The sequence below is a fragment of the Fistularia commersonii genome, chromosome 12 (assembly GCF_037954325.1).
Source record: "Fistularia commersonii isolate RoL2024-O1a breed Wild chromosome 12, RoL_Fcom_v1.0, whole genome shotgun sequence".
Taxonomy (NCBI): Eukaryota; Metazoa; Chordata; class Actinopteri; order Syngnathiformes; family Fistulariidae; genus Fistularia; species Fistularia commersonii.
The window spans coordinates 9,529,313-9,548,967 of NC_141295.1; the positions used below are offsets into that span (position 1 = coordinate 9,529,313).

A 19,655-nucleotide genomic window follows, 5' to 3' on the forward strand; every position below is an offset into this window, starting at 1 on the left:
ACACAAAATAATGGCGAAAAGATTTGGGAAGAGACAAATAGATTTAGAATGTGGGGTATTTAACCTGCAGTGGAAAAACAATTATTTTTTTTTGTTTAATTCAAAGAAAAGGCTGTCTCATCTGTCAAGAGATGAGACAAAGACATTATTCATTAATAATGTTCTTATTTATTTTCTGATTTTTTTTTTCCTGTCAAGATCCAAGAAAGGGTTAATTTTTGGTTATGTGTCGCTTTCGGGAAAACAGTCAGTGTTTAAGTTTAGACACCTCTGCGATCATCACATTTTTTGTTACAAACTGGCACGCCCCCCCCCCCCCCGTCAGAGAAGGGAAAAGTTATTTGGCCCTCGCAGGAAAAAGTTTGCGGTCCCCTGTTATATATGGACTTTCCGGTTAATTAGGGATATCATCCTTGGCATCACGTAGACCCTTTTTAAAATATAATAAGGCTTCAATGTTGAGGTGGTTTGAATACATTTATTATGAACAGAAACACAGAAGCACACATTTTTCCAACGAGGATGATTTAAATGAATTTTCATACGTTACATCTGTGGCAGCAAAATTCATAGTGATATTATACAGTCAGTGTAAAGATACAAAGCATGTCCACAGTTAAACCCTTTTAAGTGAATTCAGTTTCGGATGTAGAATCTATTCTACATCGGTCTCTTCCTGACTCTGACATGACCGGACGCCGCTCTTCATGGCGTTTGTTCCGTCTGTATTTGTGTCCTTCTCTCATGTCAAACTGCAGCTTTGGAAAGGCAAGGCAAACATAAACAAACATTCACACAAACACACAGAAACACATGCACAGATCACGACACAAAACAACAACAGTGCAGTGACAGTGCAGTGCAGCACATTGGGAACACTCAGAAACAGTGAAAAAAAAAAGTGGAGAATTGCAGTGATTTATAGAGTAAAGGTCAGCGAGATGGCTGCTTTTCTGATTCTCTGTTCAAATTGTGAAGAAACTCCTAATGGCAGGAAAATTAAGAAAAAAAATCATTGTCTTCAATGTATTTACCCTTGAACCATATCCTTTTTTTTCATTGCAATTTATTATCTATTATCTAATATTTTTATAGACATCAAGAGTTTTAGACAGACATAGACATAGAGTCTAAAACTCTTGATGTGCAGTCAGCAGAGAAATTGTCATATTTATTCAATGATTTGTACTAAAGTTATTTTCCACTTAACTTCACCATTTTTAGTTTTTTTTTCAAATTGCTGAGAAAAAATTCACATTTACCGTTCAAATATGAAGAGGAGATGTGCGGTGACACAGCAACCATCTGAGCCCACTATGGATTGCACAATGATTATGCAAACTGTGCTGGCATGCTATGCACTGAGACCATCTTGCTGTCTCTGTGTATGTCACTATTAAAATTTTCAAACACTTTTAATATATGAACTGAATTTCCATAGTTTAGCTGATGTGTATAATGTTTTTCGTCAACAACTGTAATGCATTTCTTGTGCTGAGAAATCATAAAACAACTGCGAAGACATTAAGTGAGGCACGCAGTAACAGTGCCTCGTGGTAGGGGGCACTGCTGATCCCAGAGATCCTTCTTACTTCTCGGCTACAGAATAATATAATTAGCAATTGCAAGCTACAGTAAACGTCAGTGCCTCACCAGCCATGAAACACACCGCACGTCAAAGACATTGACATAGACATAGACATAGACATAGACATAGACATAGACATAGACATAGACATAGACATAGACATAGACATAGACATAGACTTAGACATAGACACAGACATAGACATAGACAAGCTGGGGGTTCATACAGAGACAGCACATGTAAATACAGAATATTACCACTAGCAAATAGAGAGATGAATTGGCTGGGCTAGCATTTTATGAGTGGTTAGTCATAATTAATAACACCCCTTGGGGCTCATCAACTCTAAGACATCAGGGTTTTGTATGATATTGTATGATCAGACTGCAGTCAAAGGTGGACACCTGAGAGTGCACCTATATAGCATTTAAGCTTTATATAGTTTAACTCCCTTCTGCTTACAACGTTGACCCTGGAACAAATCTCCTAGGGAGACGTTTGACTCCTTTTCTGGAGTTGTACAGGGTGAAAAGCCTTTGGGGGGGTGTAGGGTTACTCAAAAGACTCCAGCTGAGTCCCATCGTGCTAGCATTACGAAAAAAAAAGAGCATCATCTATTTGTGATTAAGTGGAGAGATGTCTAAACCTCTGGCCATTATTTTGGTTTCCTCCTCAAAAATTCCATAGGAGAGTTAAACTTCTTGGAGAAACTGTTTTTTTTTCATGACAGGAAAACTTTGTTCATGGATTTTTCAATGCCTGCAAAAGCAATGTGGAAGGTAGTAAACATTAATACCATTTAGTAACTGGGCTTCTTGGGACAAAGAGTGATCATGAAGAACTTGTATACAAGTATCAGTAAACAGGGTACCAGAGCATAAATGCTGGATAAATGCGTTACTCTATAGAGTTATAAAAAGATCTACTGTGCATGTATGTCATTATGACTTAAGTGCCGGTAACCTAACTGTCTCCTCCTCTTTCGCTCCTCATGTAACTGTGAACAGCCAAGGGGATATCGTTTGTTGTGTTCATTTTTCTTTCACTCTCTGAATGTATTAAGTATTTATTTTGAAAAAACTTTCCTATCTCAACATTATCACATGGCAATGCTTAAATAGATCTTTAATACACAAGTTACTGCAAAGATCCCATCCGATGATTTCATATAACAGGGGAGCGATTGACTGTATTTTAATTTTTGAGTGCTACTGCAAAATTAATATTTTTGCTCTTTTTTTGTATGTAAGTTAAGCAGACTTTGATAATTGTGTCCGAACTCTTGGTATCAGACATTTGCATGCAAGGCTGGTTCCACTGCAGAGAGGAGAGGAGGGGAGGCCTGACAGTTCTGATTGGTGCTGGAGTTGCTAGACAACAGAAGTCCAGCCAGCTGGGAGATGGACTACCTGTGGAGGAAGGAGAAATAGGACTATGGCAAACATTTACAATGTATACAGTAATTTACCATACAGTAAATACAGTAATTTACCATACAGTAAATACAGTAACAAACACTATCAATGTAATGGATTATTCTTTTGTTATGGTTAATATATTATGATATACATTTCGAGCGCCTGCCATGAAATCTTCACATCTCCAAATATTCAGAAGACCATAGAAGGATTTCTGGTTTGTGAGATTTGTTCAAAATACCTTGTTTTTTTGGCTTTTTAAAACGTTTGTGCAAATTGACACAGATTAATGTTTCAAATGACAGAAAATGTTGATGACAAGCTTCTGGATAGTTTAGAGGTTTCGCAGTCACTTCTTTTCCCAAGCAGTGGATTCAGATGAGTACTAGGCTTTTTTTTTTACCAATTCTGCCCATGATCTTATTTTCCCAGAAGTCCGTCTCAGAATTGCATGTGAATACTAGGTAACTTAATTCGGGCACAACTAATATGTGTCTTAATGTCTTATGTAATTTCCAAAATGTATACACTATCACTCATATATGCAACGATTGATTTTTTACGTTAACTTTAAATTTATTGTCCACTATTTTAAAAATAGAATGATCAGTTTGAATCATGTTTAGGAAGCAGTAGTCTAAAGTCACTAGTCCTAGCTTACAACTGATAAATTCAACTTTACATTAACTGGGAAAGAAAATTGAGGTTTTTGGTATGGATGGATGAACTGATTATGTTTAAAACAATAATGCAAAAAAGACTATTTTTTTCATATCCGGAGCTGTCAGTATCTTTTTAAATAGATTACCACACTAAATAGTATGAGCAATGGCCACAGGCCTGGTGCTGCAAAGTGGCCTCACCTATGACTGATCAGCGTGACTGAATGTAAAAAGGAATAACGAGTGACAACTCATACAAACGTCAGAACAATCAATTATAGAGTGTTGGTTTTGGAAAGAGGATACATCCTGCTTTCCAAATCCAGATTAAAATGCTCAGAAGTTCCAACTAATCATGAAATAATGGCTAAGTTGGCCTTGTTTCTGTAACTGCCTGTCAGGGCGGCTGTTTGCCTCGATGCTGCTGTGCTCGTCTCGAGAGCACAGACTTTATCTAAACAAACGCAGAGTGACTTGCTCACGTAAGCGTTACGTTCGAATTATGTCTGTCAAAGGCCCCGCGAGAAGAACATCACTTCGCAGAATATTTCGTGGTGTTTTCAGTTACTAAATGTGGCTGTGGAGGTTCTTGGTCATCAAGGTCATGGTTAATTCTTATCCAAATATGTTTGTGGCAATCTGCCTTGGAATTTCTTCCCTCGAAGACGTTACACCACTTCTCATCCTAGAAGCCTCTTCAGAGCTGAGGTACAACAGAAAGATTTCGGCAAGAGTAAACGTGACAAGTTTACATCCTGCTTCTGACTTTTAAGGTATGTCAGTCAGCTGTCTGAAATACAAGCGATTTAGTAGGCATAAGATCAAATGGAAGACCAAATGCTAAATAAGACCACTACATGAAAATGAAATGTAGCTATAAAACAAATCACTGTGGGAATATTCATTGCTCATTTCATTTCAGTATTATTACTTTCAAGCTTTGAATCCATTTGAATGAATGTAATAATGTGTGGGCTCATGGCTGCAAAACCATCATTTCCATATCTTAGTAAGGCAAACCAGCATCCTTTCTCTTTGTTTCACATGGAAAAGAGAGTACGTGAAGCTCCGGGGTTTCGCTCTTTATACTATTTGTTTCAACATGTGCACTCGCAGCTTGTGTCAACTTTTTTTTTTTCATGGCTTGATATCTCTCTCTTTGAGGTAAAAAAATTCTCCGTCAGGCATGTATGAACCCTCTCTCGGTCAAATTATAGTCAGCTTTCAATAATTTTGTATTACGCTAATTTGAACCCCAGTTTAATTCCCACCATACTTAAACAAGCAGATACCTGCATCTATAATGGGAATGGAAGTACTCTGTGTTCTCCGCTGGTCTTGCTTTTCAGCTCAACTGAGTCCACAGTTTCCATAGCACCCACAAGATCAGAGGAAGGAGAAAAGGATACGAGTGAAAAATAGGCGCCCTATTTTATTCGGAAAAAAAAAAAGTAGAACCCTCTGCTCTTTTTCCTCTCCCTCACTTTCACTCTCTTGCTCCCCATGTCCCGAGGCAAAGCTGAAATGGGTCGCCTCAACACTGTACTGCGTACTGTGTACACCGTAACGACCGCTCCTTTGACTCATTTGCTCCAAATCACTATCATCAGAATTAGGTGTCTCACAGTGAAAAAAAAAGAACAACGTTAGGACGTCGTTTTTATAAATTATGACGGAGAAATGGTTGACCCTCTCTGATGGCTACCGAGCCACATATTCCTTTCTCTTTGCAGCCACAAGGCGGCAAAACATTAATCTCCGTGTCAGGTGACCTTTCTATGTGTGACAACTATATCATGTTCCATTTGCAAAATATTTGCTTTTCGCTCACATCCAATGTTGCCCTTCGAGTAACAGCTCAAGTATGTGAGGATTACATCCCCATTTATTATCCATCTGGACTCCTGCCTGACTGAGCAATTTTGGTTGGCATATACATCATGATATACTGCAAGGAATTTTTGAAAGGTTAATGGATACAATAGCAAAAAAAAGTGGAAAAAATGAAGTTACACACATGTAGGCCAAAGGTGTTCTCACTTGATTAGCATATGAAAAAAAAGCATTATTTTTTTCCAGGGCTCCTGATATGAAGGATTTGCAGCTGAAGTGCTTATTTTTATTTTTGAATGGTATTGAACCAACTGTTATATCGATCTGAAGGAGAATCATTTCCACTACCATTATTCACCTAACGAATTATCATTATTTTTGGTACCATAGATAAAAAAAAAACAAAACTAAAAGAACTGATTCTAAAAATAATCTAAGCATAAGGTCCCCTGCAGCGGCTCAGTGGTGCAGTGGTTTGCGCTCTCGACTCGCAGCCAGAAGGCTCCTGGTTTGTGGATCTCTCCCGGTTTCCCCGGCTCTTTCTCCCAAACACATGCGGTTCGATAAATCGAAGACTCCAGCTTGTCCGACGGCATGAACGCGGGAGCTAATATGACCTGTGATTGGCAGGGATGGCTTTTAAAGACAGTGAATGAATGAATGGATGAATGTCCAACTGGTCTGTTCCGTATACTAATGTGTTATGATGCACTTTGTAAGGGTTATTCTCAAACTCTGAAATTTAATCTTTAAGATAGCCAATGAATAGACCCTGCAAGTGCATTTTAGGATCTCTTTGCAGTGTCTAATATGTGCACCTTTTTATAGCCATTTACTGTGCTCATTCCTCACTTTTGCCCAGATCCCAACCAGGAACATATCGATTCGCATTACATTTGTTAAAGCGCTTTGCGTCTGACAAGGAAAGGAGCTGAGTGGACGCAAACGGGCACGGCTTGCTTGAACACACATGGTGTCGCTCGACGTCAGGCACCTCAACACACCCAAACTACTGTGCAGCCAAGTTCACATCAGATTATTCAGATAGCCAGTCAACGCTTTAAAAATAACCCACCTGTCTATTTCCCTTTTTGTCTCCTCTGTTTTTCTACCAGATCATCAGAAGCTGGAAAGAGAGGCGAGGATTTGTCGTTTACTAAAGCACCCTAACATCGGTGAGGCCCGAAATTTCAAATGGGCACAAACCACCGCTTACTCATGTGCATAGACATTTGATTCTGGTGACTCTTGCTTTGGGTTTTTTATCTTCTACTGTGATACAAAAAGCAAGTGGTGATGGTGTTTTTCGTGCATGTGAGTGTGTGTGTGTGTGTGTGTGTGTGTTAGGTCCATACTGGGGTATCCAATATCAAATTGTCCACTCTCCATCATCAAAAATGTATGGATGCCTTGGCCTTCACTTATTATGAGCATGTTTCTCCCCATTTCTGAGAGGTCCTCTTTTTGGCTCCTTGGTTTCCTCCAACTGTGCAAAAACATGCACAGTTTAATTGAAGCCTTTAAATTGTCCCTAGGCATGAATATAGGAATATTTTTTGTACACTTTTATGCATGACCCTTTATCTGGGCTGGCCCAGGGCCTTGACCAATGACCCTGTCCAATAGATAATGAATGAATGAAGGCTCCCACATCGCTGCTGTGTGTGCGTATATGGAAATACTAATGTGTCCTGCCGTGACCCTGTGTGCATGGTTAAGTGCTAGAGATAATGAATGAATGATTGAATGTTGTGTCGCAGCTTGTTTCAGACAACTAATTTTTGTAGCTCATGGCCTACACCTAGTTGCATCATCCTGCAAGATACATTTTGAATCTGACCTCAAAGGGCTAATTTCTGAACTTTACTTTTTCTGTAAACAGGTTTTTCCATAGTCAGATTGGATGGTAATTATGTGATGGCAATTTTGCTCGGAATGAACAGCTTGTAGGATTACTGCATCGTGTAGAGGTAGAAACTTTAAAATCTAATTTTTACACCTGATTTCGCACTTCATTTTACAGATCTCACATGCATCTGATTTCCAGGTCCAAATCTGTGTGGCTCAGTAACTAAAAAGGGTTGTTAAAAAAGTACTGACAGTATTCTTTTCTTTACCTCTTTCCTCTATTTCTTCCCCTGGCCTGTATTTTTCATTACATTTTCTCGACAGTACGGCTCCATGACAGCATATCAGAGGAGGGGTTCCACTATTTGGTATTTGATCTGTGAGTAAACACTGACAAGCACAGCTCCATGAGCGTGCGCACACACACACACACACATACACACACACACACACACACACACACACACACACACACAAACACACAAATACACACACACAGCGCACACCTGCCATATATTGCTGTGGCTTGGGAGCACAAGGCTGGCCCTGGTTACTTGCAATCAGTTAGCTCCTTTTCCTTGTAGTTGTACACTAGCGACCAATGTTCCCTCTAATTTTTCATATGTCTGGGCATACAGACAACCTCGCTGAGCACACTGAGGACCACTGTGAGCAACTTTAGACGTGCACGCTGTGGCCACACATCAGTATCACACCTGAGATCATAGCTTCAATTTTGTCCAAAATTTTCCATCATACTACTTTAGCTTCGCTGCATGTTTTGCAGAGCAGACCTTTCTCTCTCAAAAAAGGAAAAAAAATCTCACCCACTTTCACCGCTGGTTCCTGTATTTGCACACACCCCACCACCCATTCCAACTTAAAAAAAACACTTCTTTTTTTATTTTGTTTTTTTGTTGAGCGGACGAATCACATTCACTGCTCGATCGTTTCGCCATGATAAGGGGTTAGCATGTTAGCATTAGCGTCACTTAACTCCGCCACACTGCTATTATTGTTATATAGTGTGTATGGGCAGAGCATGTGCGCAAGTACTGTCAATGCCGTGATTGGCTGCGTAGCGTAATTGCATCGTATCGTATGATTGGCGCATACCTGTCACTCACTGAGTTACACAGCAAAATGGTACACAGAAAAAAATGTTATTTATCTAATTCATCTGCAGTGCGCTCACTGCGCTGGATAGGTTTTCTTGTGCGCTGAGCGTGTGCGAGCAGTGCGCAATTGCGCAGTTGCGCAGCTTAGAGGGAACATTGCTAGCGACTCTCGCCTGGCTGACCGTCCTGACCGGGGTTCCCTTTTTGGTGTTACTAGAGCCTTCCGCCGAGCAACCCGTCCCCGACTGGACTTCCCTCAACCTTCAGTGTATGCTACTACCTGTCGCCTGGCCGCCCGTCCCGGATCGGGCTTCTCCCTTGTCAGTGTACGCCAGTGACTCTTGCCTGGCCACCCGTCCTGACCGGCCTTCCCTCGTCAGTACATGGTTGAGCCTTCTACCTAGCCACTCGTTCCTGACAAGACTTTTTCTCCCTCAGCGGTGTATGCTAGTGCCTTCCGCTTAGCCACCCGTCCCTGACCGGGCTGCCCTCTCCCTTAGGTGTATGCTATTGCCTTCCGCCTAGCTGCTCATCCCCGACAGGCTTCTCCCATGTCAGTGCATGTTGACGCCTTTCACCTAGCCCCCCTTCCCCATGGTTGGTTGTATGCTGGCACCTTCTGCCGGTTCCTGCCCAGTGTTCCTCTTCCGGTTCTTGCCGAGCATCCTCCTGCCTGATGCTGCCGAGCGTTCCACTACACGATCTGCGTGTCCCCGTTCACCTGAAGAAAGTAAACTTGCTGTTTCAAACCCTGTCTATTTTGGTTCGGGGTTCTTTGAGTCTGTGTCCTACTGCTGATCCGTAGCAATCCATCTTACAATTATTTATAAGCAACTTAGTTTGCTTTGTGCGTTTCCCCATTATGGGACTAACAAAGGACTATCTTAGTTTCATCGCGATGGTGTAAATACAGCTGCCCACAAGAGTTTTGTTTATACCACCGAATCCAGGAATTATTTTCACTTTGGAATGCAAGGAGACAGATTTTTTTTTTCCTGCAATGTTATCTCTTGTGACAGGGTTACAGGGGGAGAGCTGTTTGAGGACATTGTAGCCAGGGAGTACTACAGCGAGGCCGATGCCAGGTAACACACACACACACACACACACACACACACACACACACACACACACACACACACACACACACACACACACACACACACACACACACACGTCATTTACCCGTAGTTCTGTTCCTCAGGTTTGTGTCAAACTCTTGCAAAAATAGGAATGGAGGCATTACCTGATTTTTTTTTGATAAATTACATTTTTACAAATAAAACATTTCATTATACTTCTTATTGTCCAGTAATTAGAGTCACTAATTTGTATTGTGTTCAGCCAGAAATGGTCAAAAAAGTCAATTAAATTAAACTTAAAAAACTTCTGCTATATCAATTGAAAAGATAAAAATCTTATTCAGATAAGAAATATATTTATGGAGTACCTTTCATGGAGTACCTGCTCTTTATGAGCTTCAAAAGCAACTAGTTATTTACTGCAAAGAACAGCCATGTATATTTCCTTGTATTCTGCAATTTACATTTGGTATGATATGTCTCTGAGGGATCTCTGAGCGTCATATATTTAATATACTGTATATATATAAGTGATTAATGGCATATCGCCTGGGTTATTAATCATACCAACCTACCTTACAATGTCTGTATCCCCCCCAGAGAGAGAGGACAAATGAGAGAATGTATTTATATATATGTATACTGTATTGTATATACCGTAAGCCTTCTGTCACATTAGATTTTGTGTAGAATGCTTATGTGACTACGCAATGCTACGATATGCCATTTTAGGATTTTTTCCCCTTCTCCTCCCACCGGATAATTGTCTTTCTTTCCTCTTCTCCGCCTCTCCCTCCATTATTTTCTTTGCCACCTTGCTTTTATTTCCATCCTTATTTATCTCCCGCCATTGTGCCCCTGCACTCAGCCACTGCATACAGCAGATTCTGGAGAGCGTCCATCACTGCCATGTTAATGGCATCGTCCACAGGGATCTCAAGGTTTGTGTGTTCCCTCCCGTGGTATGGACGTATAGACGGCGACGTACAAAAAAAAAAAAACAACTATGATTTGAATCTTTTTTTCACAAGCACCCATCATTTTTTTCAATTTATACACGGCAAAATAATTATAGACTAGATTTTTTTCAAACTCCCTCTTACGCAACGTAAAGGCCCTTCCTTTCCTTTGAGGTAGATACTAATTGAGGTAATTCCTTTTCTTTGCGCAATAAATGTCACGCTTGTGTCTAGATTAAGAGCTATTATTCTGTAACTACCTTGACATTCTTCCTTCCCGGAATCTTTATATGTTGTAGCGGGTGTGTCGTTCTAATTGTAGTTTGGCGGTTTTTGTAATAGAAGCGGCTATGGACCGGGAATTCAGGACTGACAGGCATTTATATGGTTATAATAAATATCGATTTGAGAGTTTCTATTGTCATCAATATTCCAATGGTAGTATATATTATAATCTCTCTTAAGTGTGTTTGTGTAGAGGAAAGCTTCCTTCATTATCATTGTGAAAATGTTTTTGTGGCATAAGAAACAAAAACATGACTAACCACGGTGGTTTATCGGCTTGCGCTTGAGGGTGTTTATTTTAGACATTCTGTTACGTTAAGGATTTATCCGTCACTGTTCTGTAAATGTGTCTGATTGTTAGTTAGTGTCTGCGTCGATTCAACCAGTCTGACATGAAGTGAGTGCTTCACGTGTCTGTGTTTCGAGTCCGAGGTTAATAAGCACCTTTCTGCATCTCTATATGTGTGGACTTAGTAATGCGTCCTCCTGTTAGTCTTGTATATATTTACAATCATACCAAAGTCTGTGTGGGTTTTATTTGTTGCGCCCCCTATATGCCTGAGTCACTTGTTTTCTACAACCACATCTCCTGTGACACCTCATCTCCCCTGTATCTTTCTTTCTCCTGTGTGGCCTTTTTTTTCTCCTCCCATTAATAGATATGATATTACATTGGAGTTCCTGTGGACAAGCACATTCTGTCTGCAACCAATTCACTCCTTCAGAATCCATCAGTCTGAGGGAACATGTCCAGAACTCCCGAAGGGATTTTTTTTTCCATGGTCATGCTGAGATTGAGTGTCATGCACATGTCTGTCACTGTCTTTCATGTGGCAGAAATGGGGAGTTGCCCGTGACACTGATTTAAGAGCAGTTTAGCATCATTGACCCCTAAGAGTTTTAGGATTTGGTTCGGCTAATCTGATTTTAGATCTGTGTCTGGTGGCGGCTTGATCCCAGAGTGTGTGACCTCTCACCTCTAACCTGTTTGACTCCGCCCCCCCCAGCCTGAGAACCTTCTATTGGCCAGTAAGCTGAAGGGGGCGGCGGTCAAGTTGGCTGACTTTGGGCTGGCAATCGAGGTGCAGGGGGACCAGCAGGCATGGTTCGGTGAGTATCCACTCATCGATTTCTCGATCCGAGTCGGTTGGCAAACCGCTCAAACCAGCCCTTATTTAGTTTGCAGACCGACAGCATGGTCTGTGACCCCCGACCCCCCCACACTCCCACACACCCACCCACCCACACACACACACACCCACCGTTCTGCATCTTCTCCCTCCCCTCACACCACCTCTGCAGGTTTCGCTGGCACCCCGGGATATTTGTCTCCGGAAGTCCTCAGGAAAGACCCGTATGGGAAACCAGTGGACATGTGGGCCTGTGGTAAAGTATTCCCGCTTCTCCCATTTGCGTGACCATAATGGTAAAGCAGCTATTGATTGTGGTTCTGATGTTGCTGCCTCAATCAATCAGGAGTGTTAAGACATTGCATTATGGTATATTTTGTCCAAAACTATTGTTTTATATCTGTATTCTCATGTAACATCCTTGCAGGTGTGATTTTGTATATCCTGCTGGTGGGCTACCCTCCCTTCTGGGATGAGGACCAGCACCGCCTCTACCAGCAAATCAAGGCTGGGGCCTATGACGTACGTATTTTGATACATTTAAAGTGAGGTCATCAGCCTACTTATTAAGTCACGGTTGAAATGTCAACATAAATAATAAATCTCTAAAAAAAAAGTTTTCAGTTTTGAAATTTACATTCACTTTGGGTATTTTCATGATTACATTCACTACTGAAAAAGGTTTAAACCACAAACAGCCGATGGCTAATATTTTGCATTGTCTCTTTACGTTATCATCACAAAGCGCTCCCATGCCCAATTTTCATCGTTTTCCGCTCTGCCTTCTTGCAACAGACGTGCTACGAGATTTTGTTTTTAATTTATTGATTTTATTATCTATGTTTGACAGTTTCCATCCCCGGAGTGGGACACTGTTACTCCTGAGGCCAAAGATCTGATCAACAAGATGTTAACCATCAATCCCAGTAAACGAATCACCGCTGCAGAAGCGCTCAAACATCCCTGGATCTGTGTATGTGTCTCTTTATATTGTATATATACTCCCCCTGTTTCTCTTTCTCACACACACAAAGACGCACCGACGCTCACTTTTTTGGAATTCATCCTGTTCAATTACCTTTAGGTTTTTTTGAAACCTATTGTTTTGTTCTCATCTTCCTGTAGCTTAATTTTTTTTTTTCGCTCTGCAGCAACGGTCCACTGTAGCTTCCATGATGCACAGGCAGGAGACCGTTGAGTGCCTGAAGAAATTCAACGCAAGGAGGAAACTTAAGGTGAGATTTTGAAGATCCCACGTATTCATGGCTATATATAAAACATATCGTCCAGCGATCTCCCTCCTCCACTTCTCCCTCTCTCCCTCCAGCAAGACATACTACACATTTAAAAAAAACCTTCCTCATGCTCCTCCCTTGAGCTCTTCTATCCAACTCAAAGCCCCAAAATAACATTTAATATAATATCTCTGCCATCTATTCCCATTTTCTTCCATCGTCATACCTTCTTTCTGTCTTTCCTTTTACTCCAGGGAGCCATATTGACCACTTTGTTGGTCACAAGAAACTTCTCAGGTATGTCCCCCACCCCACCTTTGGCGAACAGTGTCCCCGAAACATCTTATGAGCTAAAAGTCTCAATACCAACAAAGAAGGCTTAGAGATTTTTATTTTTTTTATTTTCTGTGAATATATTCTCAGGAATCCTTGTTATAACAGATTATAAGCACCTGATAAGAGATTCGAAAGCCTTTTAGATTTAGATCTTTGCACAAAGATATGATCTCTTTATCATCCCTATTTTAGCTGCTGCTCCTTCACTTTCTTTTCCATACTCTTTTGCATGCTTTTTTTTTTTCTTCGACCTCTCAGTCTTTTTCAACTTTTACCAGCTTCCTTCCCTAACGTGCAGTGCATTCGTGTTTGCGTCTCCTTTTTATTCATCAGTTTCTTCCTTTTTTTTTTCGATTTCCTTTCCTTTTGTTTGGATTGTGGTATCAATTCGAGGTAAGATTTTTTCCAATGACAGGGAATTGGGTGGGATTCAGCTTTAACAGACACGCTCTTATGTTTAGTTTTCCGTGCATGAGGATGAGTTGTTTGGTTGTCCATATTTCTCCTGCATGTTTACAAAAAAGTGCCATATTGTAGATCAGATGGCTCTTTTTTTTAACTGTGGAGAATGCATTTTTAAACGTAAAGACGGTTTTATAGTCTTAATGCCGCAAAATAAAAATGCGACTTGAACGTCTAACTGTCAAATAGATGACTGCACGTTTCTGTAATTGGCTGTGAACACGAACGATAGATTTCCCCTTACGTTACTCAATAAATACACAGCTATTGCACTATGTACCATTAGTACTAGTTTGAAAACAGTCCTGTATGGATCACTTTGTAGATAAGCCCACTGGATAGACATGCCTGCTGCATGTTAGCATAGTCTAAGGCTTCAGTTTGTTTTTTCCACTGACACTCCTGCTGAAGTGCTTTATCTCTCTCTTCCCACTGCAGCAGCCAAGAGCTTGCTCAACAAGAAGCCAGACGGTGTGAAGGTGAGGGCCTTTGCATAAAAAAAAAAAAAAAAAAGAAAATTCTGTGTTTATTGCATATGTGTGATGCAACTTCTGAGGAGCCTTATTATGGAATCTTTATGCATCGTGCACTTTGATAAATCCTCATTCAGGGACAGTCACTCCAAGCAGTGGGCAAGGGTTGGTATTGTTTTAGCCTGATCTCCAGCACAGCAAGCCTCGCAGAGTTACTTTTTTTTAAATTTTATTTTGATACTCGATTTCCTAATACTGGAAATACTCCCCGGTGTCTACTAGTGAACCGTGTCTTATAGTTCGAGAAAATGTAATATTTAATACATGGCTATGCGTTCTATTCTATCTCTTTGTGTTTGGGGGTCAATCTGAAATTAAGACTTGTTGCAGAATTGCATGTGTTCAGCAGTACACATGATGTGTGCCCATACTTGCATGACTATATTAGTTTTTGTTATTTTTTTTTATTGATGAACATTAGTTTGAGATTGGACCTCTAAATACACTGCTGGAATCAGTGTTACTGTGATCGGGTTCTGCTGTGGCTGATAATATTTACTCACTGCAGGTTCCATTCCAAGCTGTTTATCTCTCATCTATGTGACTTCATTCCATTTTTGTCAAATAACTACACTATTAGAAAAAAAAAGGAACAACAAGGCGTGTGTCTGCATTTAGTTTTGTTGAATTGTTTTTTCACCAAAGATTAAATACAGAAGGTACCTCCACCAAATACGACACCAGTATTGATCTACCTCGGTTACAACTTCCCCACGTGCCCTTCTCACAAGTTCTTTTGTGCCAAAAGCAGAAATTAAAACAAAGCCGGGGCGGCGTTGTCGAGTCTGTGTACCTTTAGTCCGTGTTAAAATTCAAGTCTCCTTTTGTTTAAGCCCACGTCAAATTATGTGTCACCTCACAAATTTTGAGGTTGAGTTCAGAGTCAGGACAGGCAAGTGAATCAGCGTGACATTTGGTGAGCGCACCGTGCCTGTCCTCGCACGACCTGGATTTCATCATGGGAAAAAGACATTAATTTTTTATGCCCAGTGATCAAGGCATATTGTGAAAGATCCAACAAAAAAGAACTTTATATCAGTTTTGTATATGTTATTTCATAATTTATATCAGCTGGAGTCTGAGGACGAATTAAAAATGACTACATGTCTCGAATCAGAGCCCTCCATAGCCGAGTAGAAGTCCAGGACTTGAGTAGCACGCCTTAAAGAAATGCCTTTTTCTTGCAATTTTCTTCTTCAAAATAAATTCAAATAACTCTTTTGAGACCCCTTTCGAAGTGAAGTAGGACTTTTTGGCACAGCATCACCCATTTCCAAGGTGTGTTGTTAATGGGAAAGAACTTTTGAAAGGATATTATTGGACAATCACAAATCTTACTCACAAACTGTTAGAAGTATTTTATACCACCTAAAATATTTTCTCCTAAAATAATTGTTTTGTATCAGACTTTTTAATTCCTCTCCCTTCAGCCGCAGGGAATCTCAAAATCTTTGTACTTAAGACCTTAAAACACTTTATAGCCTTGACTTTGACACTTTATAGTTTTATTTGTATATCTTACTCTCCCCCCCCCCCTTTTTTTTTTTACTGTCTATACAATTTCCTACTATTATTTATTATTGTTATGTTTCACATGAAACTCTGGCACCACAATTTTCTTCGGGATAAATAAAGTTATTATTACTCTTATTCTTATTCTTAGAAAATGCGGTTTTAGAAGAAAAAACAAAAACAATATTTGTATAAATCTACCGAGCAATTGCCCACTCCTTGGCTCTTAGCCACTGCGAATGCGGATCTCTCCTTCGCACATGTACAACTGTGATGCTCATTTTGCACTGCACATTTTCCCAACTGAATGGGGAGTGAAAGCGTCATTGTACCGGTGTGTGTGTGTTTGCAAGTGTGTATGTGTCATATACCCTCTACACTGCCCCCTGCAGGTCAACAACAAAGCCAACACAGTGACCAGTCCAAAAGACACTGGCCCTGCCCCCGCACTGGTATACACACTCACTAACATCCACACCCTCATCGACCCCCCCTTTCCAATGATCACCCCAAAGCAGAGGAGGTACAGGTTCACCCTGTCACACCTAAGATCTATACCACCTGTCTAAACTATGTCCTGGTGTGATAACAGGGGGTTAGATCTACTATTTACCTGATTTTTTAAGCCATCCCTGAATGAAATAGTGTTTTACGTTGCAGCATTTTTCCACCGTATGTGACACGGCTAAGCATCAAGAGCATGTATTTTTTTGATTCAGATTGATGTGTTTGTTCAGTCATCTGAATTATGAGAGCATGCATGACATATAGTGTATAGATATTGAAGGGATTTGATGGATTGGTTTATCACTCATGAGCGTTTACATATTCGCAAATTCAGAATTAAGGGCAACCTTTACCTCAAACATGACTTTCTTCCATCTCATCCCCAACCTCTCCTGCTGAAACCCCTCTCTCTCCATTCCCCTCTGCATTTAAACTTATTTCCCCGTCATAAAATGGACGCGCTCGCCCTTAGGATTTACGCATAAGATGATTGGTTCCTGAAAAGCTGGCGTGTTTACAGTTTTTGCTTCTAATACCGTTTGTCTGTGCATGGCTGGATCGCGAAGCTGCTTGTCTCACTGTGATTCTCTACTCTCAAGGCATTCGGTCACCCCCGATTGGCCGGCGCACAGTGTTTGCTGACTGGCTGGCTGCATGAAAGAATGTGACTGGTGCTCTGCATGATGTCAAAGACATTCTGTCCTCTCATTTGCTGAACACTCTGTCCTCTCATTTGTTGATTATGCATGAGCGCAGGCACATGACATCTTTCTCTTTCTCTATCCGTCTTTATCCTTGCATGTGTGCGCGCAACCACCCACCCACATACCCACACACACACACACACACACACACACACACATAGACACACACACATACATACACAATAATGTTATAATCTAGTGTATAATCTAGTGAAATCTGTAAGAGTGATTAGAGGGACTGACATGGTCACTGGGATCGAAACTCACGGTTTAACCGAAGGTCATTGGCGAAGGCTGATGAGAAGACGAAAGCGCACACACACATGCGTGCATGTGCACGCACATGCACAAATGTGCACATGGACGCACACACACACACACATGCGCGCCCACACACACACACACCCACACACATACACACACAGTGAGCATTTATACAGAAACTTACATACACAAAAAGAAATATGGATTGCATTGTATTGACTGATAGACAAACAGAAACATTGATACTACACAGCGTGTTTTATTTCAAATATTTTCTGTGCTGTAATACATGTGTTGGACTCCTTTTAGTTACACACGCTCCCATTTACACGTTGTAGGAACCACAGACGACCGTGATCCATAACCCTGTGGACGGCAACAAGGTAGCACAAATTTCTACCGTTGTCACATCAAACATATTTACCTTAAAAACTAATCAGTGTCAGAGCTTATGGTACTGTGTTTTTATGACATATAAAATTTGACTAGAAATTAAGTATTGAAGGTTATGTTTTCACACTCAGTTGAAAAAAGGGGAGATTAAAAGTCAGAAAAAAAAATCTTACATTTAAATAAAAAACATAATTACGCAGCCATCTCTGATTTCTTTCTCAACCAAGTAACATTTGACGATTGACCTTGAGAGTCTGCTCAGATCTTCTCCTGCAGGATTATCATTGGACGCTACCAATATGTCATCTAGAGCAACCGGCTGCAGCAGCGCATGACTCATGCTGTTTCAGGCTGTGACTAAAACAATCGTTGAAATTTTACCTCTAAAGAATTTTAATATGAACCACGTTTTTGCAACACTGTATTTGAAATGTTCAAACAAATGCACAAACAAAATCTCCAGGAGTCTAACGTGTGTTACTATATTTGAAGGAGTCGGTCGAGAGCGCCAACACCACCATCGAAGATGAAGACGTGAAAGGTAGGGAGTTCTGTCAGCTGCAGAATCTCAGTCAGACCCGTCACTCCTTCCTATGTTTTTCTTCATTTTTTTTCTGTTGAAAAAAAATTCATTATCACTAAATGTTTTTTTATCTGTCTACTTTGCTTTTGCTTACCCCCTCCCCCCTCATGTCTTGCCAAGAATATCCACCCCCTGCCCCCCGCCCTAACACACACACACACGCATCTGTTCATGCATATGTGCTGTTCAAAAAAAAAAACAAAAAAAACCCTGACCTCTGTTACCTCCCCTTCACCCAACACACTCTGACACCCAACCGCTCGCCCCTCCACGCGACCCATTCCAGCCCTGCGTCTGGGCAGCTTAGTGAGCGGTATCTTGAGCTCTAAGAGCCGCTCCTCACAGATGTCTGAGTCCAGGCAGACTCCCAACTCCTCATTTCAAAGTAAGTCCCTCCCCGCACGAGGGAGATGACCCCCTCCCCACCCCCGCCCCACCTGTTGTTCGGCCATTTCCGAAGGAAACCTCTCGCTCTGCGAGTGTGTGTGTTTCCCCGATTCCTTTAAATGGCATTATTGACCTCTTTCCAATTTAAATATAGATGCTCCATACCTCAATCAGGTTTGCTAATGCATATTTATAAACATTCTGTATCTTTAATTATTTTCTTTGCTGTACAAATAAAGTAATGTTTTCAACGCCCCCCCCTCCTCCCCTCCCAGCTGGCACCAATAACAATAAAGGTAATTTCCAAACTTTTGTAACGTTTTGAGTGTTGGTTTTTACAGTTGTTCATTCCCAGCTTTGTAGATTGGAGTTGCATCATCCTGCATTCCAGTCGCAGAGTATCATAATTTGTCATGGGAGGCATATGGCTCTTGTCACACGGACGCAAAACCACAGAACCTTTTGCAAAATCCTCCTTTTTCGAGTGTCTTCCATTTGTAATAGTTTTTGATGTCGTGCTGATCCGTAGACTAGAGTTCATCCGATCTAAGATTTCATTTTTTAACCTCTGACTCGCATCTGCTTGAAAGCGCAGATGGCGGTGGCCCTTGAGCATTACTTTTGACATTTGACAAGCTCTCTTTTTTTTGCGTTTAAGCCCGTAAACAGGAAATTATCAAAGTCACCGAGCAGCTGATTGAGTCTATCAACAATGGAGACTTTGAGGCATATGCGTAAGTCCTCTCTCTATGCTCAGTGATCTGATCCGCCAATCTGATTATATTTGCTTCTCATGATCATTTTATCCTCTTTTGA

At 40.9% G+C, this 19,655-nt stretch overlaps 1 protein-coding gene across 15 annotated transcripts in view; it reads left to right on the plus strand.

Annotated features, from left to right (window-relative positions):
* The window catches only part of camk2d2 (calcium/calmodulin-dependent protein kinase (CaM kinase) II delta 2), a 37,834-nt gene that overhangs the window by 12,422 nt on the left and 5,757 nt on the right, over positions 1 to 19,655 (plus strand). For 2 of the 15 annotated variants that reach the window (XM_086156912.1, XM_086156913.1), the window contains exons 3-19: positions 6,617 to 6,676; positions 7,674 to 7,728; positions 9,487 to 9,552; positions 10,418 to 10,490; positions 11,801 to 11,903; positions 12,096 to 12,179; positions 12,351 to 12,445; positions 12,774 to 12,896; positions 13,075 to 13,158; positions 13,413 to 13,455; positions 14,395 to 14,435; positions 16,394 to 16,453; positions 17,815 to 17,859; positions 18,362 to 18,410; positions 18,739 to 18,837; positions 19,115 to 19,135; positions 19,498 to 19,573. In XM_086156912.1, coding sequence (XP_086013038.1) covers positions 6,617 to 6,676; positions 7,674 to 7,728; positions 9,487 to 9,552; positions 10,418 to 10,490; positions 11,801 to 11,903; positions 12,096 to 12,179; positions 12,351 to 12,445; positions 12,774 to 12,896; positions 13,075 to 13,158; positions 13,413 to 13,455; positions 14,395 to 14,435; positions 16,394 to 16,453; positions 17,815 to 17,859; positions 18,362 to 18,410; positions 18,739 to 18,837; positions 19,115 to 19,135; positions 19,498 to 19,573 — 1,177 coding nt within the window. The remainder of the gene's footprint in view (positions 1 to 6,616; positions 6,677 to 7,673; positions 7,729 to 9,486; positions 9,553 to 10,417; positions 10,491 to 11,800; positions 11,904 to 12,095; positions 12,180 to 12,350; positions 12,446 to 12,773; positions 12,897 to 13,074; positions 13,159 to 13,412; positions 13,456 to 14,394; positions 14,436 to 16,393; positions 16,454 to 17,814; positions 17,860 to 18,361; positions 18,411 to 18,738; positions 18,838 to 19,114; positions 19,136 to 19,497; positions 19,574 to 19,655) is intronic. The other 13 variants (XM_086156922.1, XM_086156927.1, XM_086156920.1 and 10 more) reach the window with 9 other exon arrangements.